Source organism: Schistocerca nitens, chromosome 1 (genome assembly GCF_023898315.1).
Source record: "Schistocerca nitens isolate TAMUIC-IGC-003100 chromosome 1, iqSchNite1.1, whole genome shotgun sequence".
Lineage (NCBI taxonomy): Eukaryota > Metazoa > Arthropoda > Insecta > Orthoptera > Acrididae > Schistocerca > Schistocerca nitens.
The window spans coordinates 930336432-930348467 of NC_064614.1; the positions used below are offsets into that span (position 1 = coordinate 930336432).

At 39.1% G+C, this 12036-nt stretch overlaps 1 protein-coding gene across 2 annotated transcripts in view; it reads left to right on the top strand.

Annotated features, from left to right (window-relative positions):
• LOC126193408 (luciferin 4-monooxygenase) overlaps positions 1-12036 on the top strand; it is a 226275-nt gene that overhangs the window by 196984 nt on the left and 17255 nt on the right. For both annotated transcript variants that reach the window (XM_049932684.1, XM_049932685.1), the window contains exon 8: positions 9385-9550. In XM_049932684.1, the coding sequence (XP_049788641.1) occupies positions 9385-9550 (166 nt within the window). The remainder of the gene's footprint in view (positions 1-9384; positions 9551-12036) is intronic.

Below are 12036 nucleotides of genomic sequence, written 5' to 3' on the forward strand. Positions count from 1 at the left end.
GGTGGTGGTGGTGGTGGTGGTGCTCTTTCTGACACTTCAAATATTGGTTCTGCCACTGCTGCTCTGCTTTCTTGTGAACTTGGAGTCTTCTCATTTTTCTTGTTTTTGTCTAAAAACATATTTGGATGATGAGGAACTGTAGTTCTCTTGTCGTTCAAATCACTGCCCATTGCTCTTTCTGTTAACACTTCATCTTTTTTTACACGCTTTGCTGTTGCTGATGATGGTTCTAATGCTTTTACCTCTTTTTGAAGTGCTTTTGTTATGGAGTCTGGTGATGGTGATGCAATTATCATTTTGGTTTTGAATTTATTTTGGTCATTTTTTATTTCCTTGGTTATCAGGTTTGCCAGATATTCTTTCCCCAAGCCATTCAGGTGAAGTCCATGTTGTGTGTGAATCTATATCCAGTATTGATTATATAAACACATTTCACATTTTTAAAATGTCTGCAGATCTTTGCAAACTGATTGTTGGCACTTTTTATTTCCCTATTAACACATGCCCATCTTACAAGATCATCGCAATGTGGAATATTGACCATTACTAAATTTGTATGAGTGAGGTTTCTCAGACAGTGTTTAAGATCATGTGTAGCACTCAAAAAATGGTTCAAATGGCTCTGAGCACTATGGGACTTAACATCTGAGGTCCTCAGTCCCCTAGAACTTAGAACTACTTAAACCTAACTAACCTAAGGACATCACATACATCCATGACCAAGGCAGGATTCGAACCTGCAACCGTAGCGGTCGTGCGGTTCTAGACTGAAGTGCCTAGAACCGCTCGGCCACACTGGCCGGCTGTAGCACTCACTATTTCATTTTTGTAGATGTCGTTAGCTCCTCCCAGAAGTACAACAAAGTCTTTATTGTGCAGATTTTTTACCTCTGTTAATGCAGTCATTTTTTTAATTTCACCAAGTGGGCCTCCTGGTTTCACTATACCACACGAATATGTTTTAGCTGTTTTTTTTTTTTTAGCATACTCGCAAGTTCATTACCATGGCTTTCTGAAGGCACAAACAGTTTGCTGTTATTGAAGTTCACACTGTGGGAATCATTTTATATTGTTTTATTAAGTGCTTTGGCACAATTTTTGTTTGGCACATTTACATTTACCTCATTCATGCTTGTTTGCGTCAAAAAATTTCCTTCTCCTACCTTATTCACAGGGCCTTTTTGCTTTTCCCATCATTCATGTGAACTATATGTTGCATTTTCACTATTGACAGTTGAAAGTACTTGAAATGTGTTTTTGTGCACAAAGCTTGGGTTAATTTCACAGGTTTTCTGATTTTGCACTTTTGTCTTGCTGTTATTGCACTTTACATTTGACCACTTTTCTATAATGGACGAACTATCTCGCGCACGTTTTAGCATGTTCAGCTCACTATTTTCTTGTTGTATTTTCAAAATATCCATTTTCAAGCTACCAATTATGAACTGTAAGCTCATTATGCATTCATTCAGTTTCGTAATTTTGTCCTTACAATTTTCACACATTTCTGTTTTACGGCAAAATTTATGCTTTTCTGGAAGGACACTAGCTGCCATCTTCACTATCAGTGAAGTCTTGCACTATCTTGTGAGAGACATAACGTCATACACATGACAGACAGAGGAACTTGTAGAAATTTAGCTAGGGATGGTGCTGGGGCTGACAAGGTAATATCTGGGGATGGTGGTCGGGGTGGGTTGTGGGTGGCAGTAGGTAAAACTCTAAAATTGCCATTTCTGATATAAATGAGGTGGTCATTTTCAAGACTTATCATCCCACAAGAACTAAATTTTATTGGTAACACAAGAAACATATTGTATCCCATAAATTAACTCATAGATATTACTCAGTGTTTGTTGTAGGTAGATTATGTTGATATTTAACTGCAATAAAAATCAGTGCTCCAGATTCTGCTGGGAGGGGGAGGAGCAGGGGAGGGGGGTGGAGTGGCACCCCTTGTGAATGTCTATGGTCACGGGGTCCCAGGCACAGTCACTGGCCTTAACTTGTCAGAAAACTTATGCCTGGTGTCCAAATTACTAGCTACATGAAACAGAGATGATCATGGCACATCAATTCATCTCACCAGATTTTGGATCCATACAACAATGACAAATGCAGTTTGGCAATGTTTGTTCTCCTCAGAGCCTTAACACATGGATACACCCATCATGATTCTATATACAGAATTGACAAGGAATCCCATGAGTGCGAAGTTGCAAAAGGCCAATGATGTTTATGGCATTCAACATGCCCCAACATATTGAGTACCATGCAACCACAATACTGGCTGCTAATGGCAACTGAGGGCAGAACTAGAGGCATCCAATTGTAAGCACAGTATGAGGCCATGGAGCATAGTTGAACTACTTACACAAAGAGTAACTCGTAACAGTGATACAGTGCTATTTGTGTTGATACAAAGCAGAACATTGGCAACGATAAACATAGGAAACATTGCATTATATCTAAAACAACAGTTGCCAAAGTTGACATTTCATCAAAAAGGAATCCAATGAATTTCATAGAGTGAGAAAAAAGTGGAAGATGGAATATTAGCGTTTCTGCAAGATGAGTGTGGCATGTGTGGTGTTGTACATGACTTGACTGTGTGGACAATGTACATGAGGAATACAATGATGATGATATATGCTTAACAAGTGAAAGTGATACTGAAACAGGTATTGAGCCATGTAGTTCATTGTCCACAAATCCCATCTCCAGTTAAACGTAGTAAAGATGATCATTGTCCAAGGAACAGATTCTAAACATAATTGCGTACATGGAACACCGTCTGCATCATAGTAAAGAAACAATTACAAACAGATTTAGAATAAGTCCATAGCAATATGACCACATAGTGCATATGAAAAACTGTGAATATTCAAGGGAGGACAAGGCACACTTGTTACAAAAACTGGTGTTTGCGCATTTCAAGAATGATCGATACGATTTATAGGATGTGCATGATAGTGAGCTATTACGCTCTGCACATAAAATTGCTTGCAACATAGATTACAGTGATTTCAAGGGAAACAGTGGATTGTTGCATAACTTCAAACAGTGCTACAGAATTGGAAGACATAAAATAACGAAATTTCAAACAAAACATCAACTTGATGGTGCACAGAAAACTACAGCATCGGCCTGAAAATTTGTAGGTGAGATAAACAAACCTATCCTCTCATTTAGTAAGGAATTTGTTTTCTACTCTGAGTATTTGCAATTTGAAGAGCAAATGCATATGAAAGGAACCCAGGAAATTAGAGGTACCGAGAGAGAAGTATTAAGATCAACTAACATCAATGCCTTAACACATTCATATGCAATTATGCCAACTGTTAACCTGGACAGTAAATTGACTGGAAAGTTATTTATTATGCTGCAAGAAGTTGGCAGTGCTCTGACCTTATGATTGTTTTTTGTGCTGTGTGATATTGCAAGGGCATTAGGGAATATTTACATCACAGTAGTTGAGAATGGTAAAATGGATGTAAGAGACCTGCAACTATGGTATAAGCACTGTCTTTGGGCAATAGCTGGTCAAAACAGCTTGCATTTTCTCGATTTCTGCTCTATGTATATAAATCATATTCGTTTGGAGTGAACTATCCCTCCTGAAAAGTGTGTGACACTGCAGTTCACACCACCTGGAACCATTGGATAAATTCAGCTCTGAATGTTCATTTTTTCCATGCTTATAAAACTTTTTCTAGCACTATCTGCTGCTACGCTTTAAGGAATAGTCAGTTTCATGATAAGCTCCATACCAGACTGTTTCACGTTCAGTTGCACAACATCACATTCCATTACTGTGCTCCACCATTGTGATTCTATATGCATTCTTTAAGACTGGGTACTTAGCTGAACATCCTGCATGGTTTGTAACTCCCAAGGAGCTTGCACTCAATCTCAATGGTGCGAACTTTTGTGATTACTGTGTCATACCATTTTTTTATTTGGTGTTCATGGTGCAAGTTAATGGTTTGTTTTAAACATTTCTTGGATGTCGACATTGTCCATTTTGAAAAGTGTAATACATATATTTCTTAGAAGGTTGATCTCTGCACCTCCTGGACTCTCATTTTCTATCAACCTCCAGAGCAAATGGTGAATCATTAGCAGCTAATACGTTTCCTGTCATAATTGTTAACACAACATTTTCACATGAGCCTTACTACAGACTGAACTTGTGGCCTTGCACTCAAGTGGTTCCTTGTATGACTCATCTTTAAAAACAACATGATGCCACTTCTGTATCGATTGTTGTCATTTTATGCCCCATTGCTGATGTGTTTCTCTGCTACTATGTTGAGGGAGGTTGCAACAATGGCCACTGCACTGACAGTCTGTGGTGCTCCAGATATCTTCGCACTCATCATGTGAATATTTCTCATTGGAAACAAGCCCATTTGTGGACTGCATGTGTATGACATGGTTGTATGAGCCTGCATGAACAATGTGTCTGTCCTCCCTAGCCATTAACTGTATTGGGGCAATTTGGAGCTGACATTTCACTAAGTATAGTCCTTCTGAACCAATTGATATCATATTTGCATGGCAGTCATGGAATCCTGACTACTGTTAGCAGCAATATTGTGGAATTATAAACCAGTTTTGATAGACCACAATCCTACACATGCTGGTAGATCTTTCTCCTTGTTACACAAGGCACAACACAATTTTCTCACAAACACCTCATGTTCAAAAGCAATTTTTGAATGAAACAGCAGTTGCACAGTCTTCACTTATGTACATTATTACATGGCATGGTTTTGCTGAAATGCTAATCACTTGCATACCCAGGCATGCAGTACACTTAAGTCAACCTTACATTATTGCCTGTCGTCTTCATGGTGTTCAAATTTTAGTGGTCAGCATTGTACATTCACAGGTAAATAATCAGATATAAGCATTTTTCATTTCAGTTATGTTGGCTAGGTAAAACATAAGGAATACAAGTCTATAATCTTTAAACACTGGAGAATCCAGGATTTAATAACAATAACAGTATGGATTAGGATAGACTATTACTTGCCACATAGAGGTGATGTTGAGCAGCAGACAGGGACATTTAAAAATGGACTGTTGGATATTATTTCTCTATCAGACGAAGTCCTTTATCACATGAAGAAACATGCACATGCACACATGCACGTGTGTCCACACACACACACACACACACACACACACACACACACACATTGTGCACACACACACACACACACACACACACACACACACACACACACATTGTGGTGTAACGGATTCTATGGAGTAACATGTCCCACTTCCAAATAAAGGAAACTCCAGGTAGGAATATCAACAATGTAGGAAAAGAGAGGTTGCTGCTTACTGTAAATATAACACACTAACCTGCAGACAAGCACAATTAAAAGACACTTACACATAAGCTTGCAGCTTCAGCCTTCATCGGAAAAAGAGAAAGACATACCATTCATTCACACAAGCAAGCACACCTCATGTACATGTGACTGCCAACTCCAGCAGGTCAGGCCTGGTTGAGCTAAGTTGCAGACAGCCACAGTTACAGACACTTACACATAAACCTTTAGCTTCAGCCTTCATTGCAAAAAGAGAAATACACACCATTCACACAAGTAATCACACTTCAAGCATACATGACCACCTGGCCTGAGCTGTCAGAGATGGCAGTCATGTGTGGGTGAGGTGCTCTTGCTTGCGTCAATGAATGGTGTGTATGTCTCTTTTTCTGATGAAGGCTGAAGCTGAAGGCTTGTGTGTAAGAGTTTTTAATTGTGCCTGTCTGCAACTTAGCGTGTCTTCTTTACAGTAAGCAGCAATCTATCTTTTCCTACATACAGAGCTATTACAAATGATTGAAGCGATTTCATAAATTCACTGTAGCTCCATTCATTGACATATGGTCACGACACACTACAGATACGTAGAAAAACTCATAAAGTTTTGTTCGGCTGAAGCCGCACTTCAGCTTTCTGCCGCCAGAGCGCTCGAGAGCGCAGTGAGACAAAATGGCGACAGGAGCCGAGAAAGCGTATGTCATGCTTGAAATGCACTCACATCAGTCAGTCATAACAGTGCAACGACACTTCAGGACGAAGTTCAACAAAGATCGACCAACTGCTAACTCCATTTGGCGATGGTATGCGCAGTGTAAAGCTTCTGGATGCCTCTGTAAGGGGAAATCAACGGGTCAGCCTGCAGTGAGCGAAGAAACGGTTGAACGCGTGCGGGCAAGTTTCACGTGTAGCCCGCAGAAGTCGACGAATAAAGCAAGCAGGGAGCTAAACGTATCACAGCCGACGGTTTGGAAAATCTTACGGAAAAGGCTAAAGCAGAAGCCTTACCGTTTACAATTGCTACAAGCCCTGACACCCGATGACAAAGTCAAACGCTTTGAATTTTCGGCGCGGTTGCAACAGCTCATGGAAGAGGATGAGTTCAGTGCGAAACTTGTTTTCAGTGATGAAGCAACATTTTTTCTTTATGGTGAAGTGAACAGACACAATGTGCGAATCTGGGCGGTAGAGAATCCTCACGCATTCGTGCAGCAGATTCGCAATTCACCAAAAGTTAACGTGTTTTGTGCAATCTCACGGTTTAAAGTTTACGGCCCCTTTTTCTTCTGCGAAAAAAACTTTACAGGACACATGTATCTGGACATGCTGGAAAATTGGCTCATGCTACAACTGGAGACCGACAGCGCCGACTTCATCTTTCAACAGGATGGTGCTCCACCGCACTTCCATCATGATGTTTGGCATTTCTTAAACAGGAGATTGGAAAACCGATGGATCGGTCGTGGTGGAGATCATGATCAGCAATTCATGTCATGGCCTCCACGCTCTCCCAACTTAACCCCATGCGATTTCTTTCTGTGGGGTTCTACCAAGAAACGTGCCAGAACTGCGAGCTCGCATCAACAATGCTTTCGAACTCATTGATGGGGACATGCTGCGCCGAGTGTGGGAGGAACTTGATTACCGGCTTGATGTCTGCCGAATCACTAAAGGGGCACATATCGAACATTTGTGAATGCCTAAAAAAACTTTTTGAGTTTTTGTATGTGTGTGCAAAGCATTGTGAAAATATCTCAAATAATAAAGTTATTGTAGAGCTGTGAAATCGCTTCAATCATTTGTAATAACCCTGAATTTTATGTTCCACTGTTTACCACATAGGCCAACAACTAAAGATGTAGTTTAGGTAGTTGCTAAGGGTAAAACTCCCACTGCACGTACCCTCGTTTGATATACATGCAGATGGATGCAAAAGGAAGGCATCTCAGTATATCAACAAGACACTATGCCAAATGTGCATCTCCACCTCCTGTGGATGCACACTGACACTTTGGTGTCATGGCTTGGTGGTACCTTGGAAGCCACAGAGCAAAAAGCACTGACGATAATGTCAAAATCAGGAAACGACTGAAAAATCATTATGAGAGCTGTCTGTAGTAATCTGTTATGAGCTACATAGCAAGAGAGATCTGTTTAGCCATCATTGTAACTGCAGCTGTCCATGGAAAACATTGCACATAAAATACTGAAGAGCTACCACAGAACACGTTTATGTTACTTAGTAGGTTGGTCAGATCAGAGCTATCTTTCAGTATCCACCCACACTGCAGAAGGCAAAGGAGTCACTCATCATGGTCTAGTGGCACTGCGTAGCAGTCAACAAAAGTAATTAACTTAAAGAATGGCGATCACAGATTATTAATAATGGAAAGTTGGTATGCACATGCATCCGGGTGACGTTCATAGAGTAGAACACATCATAATTAAAAACCTTCCATCCATAACACTCCAACATTTATCCATGCACAGCACACACACACACACACACACACACACACACACACACACACACACACAGTCCCTGTTGTGATATGAATCAATAGCATCATCAGCTGTAAAGCAATAAGTATATAAAATAGATATAAGATGCATCAGTTGTTGTAAGTAACATAATTTGTAAGTATAAATATTTTTTAACACTATTACCTCTGACATTTGCAAAAGCCATCATGCAAAACATGAAAATAAATAAATTTAACAAAAAAATAGTACAGTGCAAAGTACCCTCTGCCATGCACTTCACAGTTATTTCCAGAGTATAAATGCAGATGTAGATGTAGAGTTCACAAAGCATCAACATCAATCAATAAGAGAACATGATGGATAAGTTTCTAACTGATGATATCCCAGATATGTTTGATGGACAAAATGTCAGGTGAACAAGCATATCAATGAAGCAGTGGTGCCTATCATTTGAAGAAGAATTGTATATTCCTTTCCACATGTGGATCAGCACTGTACTGCTGATATATCAAATCTGAAGTTACCTGAAGGAGGAGGAATAGCTAGTGCTCTAAAACATGTTGTGTAGATGTTTTATTTCCGATTTCTGTCAATATGTTAGAGTCAAGATCACATGTTGTATACAGAGACACCTCAGATCGTCACACTTGAAATTTATCTGGAGAGCCACTCATCAGTGCACGCTGCCAAGCTGTGATCACAATAACATCCACAAGAAGGTGGCCATATTTGTAGGGCAGGCTGCAAGGCGACTTCTCCAGAAGCACTATATTTTGCTACTTAGTATGCCAGAAATGACACTGACACGCCATGTCAGTTTGACATTTTTCCCCCCTTGTTTTCCAGATAATGGAAGCCATTGTAGTGGCATGCGTAGCAACTGTCCATCCCACTGCAGACAATGCCAAACAGTTTGCATAAACATGAACACATCCACAACAGTGCTTTAGCATCAAGTCAGCATGGTGAACAAAGCTGGTTGGGCAGATATAGCCATGTGGATAAGATTGTAGTCATTATGTACTGAGATCTATAGCATAGACCAATACCTATTCTTTGCTGCATGTGATCCTCTTCCATTTTGTGGTTTCATGCACATAACACTGGCTTGGTAGCATACCTAGTATGAACTAAACTGTCGCATTTGACAAACTTATTTCCTGGAGACAGGTTAGTCTACTCCATTTGATCTCACCAGTATACTGGTATTTTTTTCCATTTGACATCATCTAGGGATACCGGCACTGGCATACGCATTTAATTTACACTTCATCTAATGCCCCTTCACTAATGGAGTACTAACCTCTAAGACCAAACAAGATAGGGTACTGCTGGGCCTATATGTACACCACCTGTCTGAAATCTCAATTACTTATTGCTTTTATATTGCTCTTGAACTCCTGTGGTGTTGGCTTCATTTGAGCCATTCATTCTAAGTGTTACAATTTTCATAAACATTAGTGTCTATCTGTATTACTGTTCTTTATGACACCAAATATTGCATATAGATAAATTTTGATGTAAACTGTCAGTAAGCAAAGAAGAAACTCTATTACAGGTACCACCAGCAGAGCTGGAGGCTGTACTACTATCACATCCAAAAATAAAAGATGCTGCAGTTACATCAGTACCAGATGTAGAGGCCGGTGAACTTCCTTTGGCATATGTTGTCAAACAGCAGGGTGTATCATTAACAGAAGAGGAGGTTATATCATTTGTAGCTGGTAAGCTGGTAACACATATGATATAAAATTCAGAAATCAATCTGCACTAAAAAAATAAATAAAAATAAAAAAAATCTGTACTGTGGCCAGCACACAGAACATATTGATTAGCTAGAAAGGAACCTGCAAATATGGCCAGTGCCGCCTCACAACTTGACTAAGCTACAGATTTATTGCTTATCAAGTGGAGTGGTGCAGAGCTTAAAACAGTGGACTTATATTTGGGATGAGTGGAGTTCAAATCCACAGGTTGCCACTTTGCTTTCTGTAGTGTCACACCCTAAATTATCTGCAGCATATTCTACCATTTTTCTTTTTTATTTGCCTTACATTTTAGATCTTACAATATAGTGTCCTGGAGTACTTTGTTGAGGTTGTTTTTCAGTTTTTCTATTGTTATAACCCTTCATAAATTTATGTGTGGTGCCCACTATCATATTTGGATCTGTATTTAATTGACACGAAAGCTTACTCCATTGATGCATATTTGTATACAATGATTTTACATTCACAGTAATATTTCATTGTAAACATACATTTGTCAACATAATAAGCTTCATGTCAAACAAATATAGGTGCAATACAACAGAGAGCACCATATTTAAATTTATTGTCCATATTTCACTTCTGTACAAGGCTACACTCCAGACAAAAACCTTCAGGAAAGACTTTCTAACACCAAATTTATACTGCATGCTAACAGCGTCCTCTTTTCCAAAAATGCTTTTCTTGCTATTTCCAGTCTGCATTCTATATCCCCCCAATTTCACCCATCATCAGTTACTTTGCTGCCCAATTAGCCTGATTTAATTTGCCTATACTCGGTTGCTCTTGTTTCACTATTTTAATGTTCCCCTTATTATCATTTTAAAATACGCTATCCATTCCATTCAGCTACTCTTCTAAGTATTTTGCTGTCTCTGACAGAATCACAATGTCATCAGCAATTCTCAAAATTTTTGTTTGTTCACCCTGAACTTTAATTCCCTTTCCAAACTTCTACTTTGTTTACTTTACTGTTTGCTCAATGTAGAAACTGAGTAACATTGGTAATAGGCTACAGCCCTGCTTATGCCGTTCTCAACTACTGCTACTTCTTTCATGTTTTTCAATTCTTGTAACTTCAGGCTAGCTTTTATACAAGTTGTAAATAATCTTTCACTCCCTGTGTTTTGTCCCTGCTAAATGAAAAATTCAAGTGTAGTCCAGTAAACTATGAAAAAAGCTTTCTTTAAATCTATAAATGCTGTAAGTGTCAGTTCACCTTTCTTCAACCTATGTTCTAAAATAAGACAAAGAGTCAGTATTGCCTTGTGTGTTCCTACGTATCTCTGGAACTGAGACTTCTACCAGTTTTCCATTCTTCTGTAAATAATTCATGTCAAAATTTTGGAACCATGACTTACCAATCTCTTCTTCATCTAGCTAGTTGGCGTATAAACTTGTGGTACTGTGGTAGGTGTTCAGTAGATATGAACCTCACAATAAAGTCATATCTCTAAATATAACAAGATTTCAAGGAAATGATGAGACATCTCCATGTAGGAGGAAGTTACTTAGAGTAATGAGGATCCGAAAGGGGGGGAGGGGAGGGGGCAGGAAATGGAGGATCGCAGTTCTTTGGAAACATATTTCAGGCCACAAAAATGGGTTAGACAGAGTTACTTCATCATGTCTTGTCATTGTATTCTCTGTGCTGTGTATCTATATCTTTCTTCTTATTTACTTTCAGTTTAATCTATTATTTATTTCTTCTCCATTGGCTACCTATACCTGACCTCTCTTTTGCTGCTGTCCTCAGTCTCCCCTATCCCTTCACGTAACCTGTGTATCTATTTCTTTTCTACCTAAATTTTCGTTCTGCATCTAATACCCTGTACGTTCAAAATTTTCTACACATTTTAAATTTGTGGTCTTTGTACTAAGAGTGCAGAGGGAAACAGGAAGATCATAATGAGTAAACAGAAGAAAGGAAGTTTTTTGTCTAACACTTCATCTACATTGAGGCCATTAGACACAGAGCACTAATTTGGTTGGAAGGAAGATGGGGAAGGAAGCAGCTGCAGGATTTTTAAGATACATGCCAGCATTTTTTAAAGCTATTTTGGGAAAGACTGTGGTAAAACTAAATGAGGATCACTAGATGTGCATTTCAGTCTCAGTCTTCCTCAGTATATTCATTGGTGATATTAATGTCTCCACTCTTGAGAAACATCTGATAAAAACTGGAAAGATTAAATAGAGATTAAGAGCAAATTGAACAAAGCTCCAGACTACAAATGAACCTCTATCACATTCTATACAGAATTTAGAAATGAATTATCCCCTCTTTTAACCATAATAGTCATGGTTCCTCTCCACAAAAACTGTGCTGAGTAGTTTGAAAAAAGCACAGGCACACCCATCTATGAGGCAGGCTTCTTATGTGATCCACAATATTATTATCCAATATGATTGCAGTTCTTTGGAAACATATTTCAGGCCAC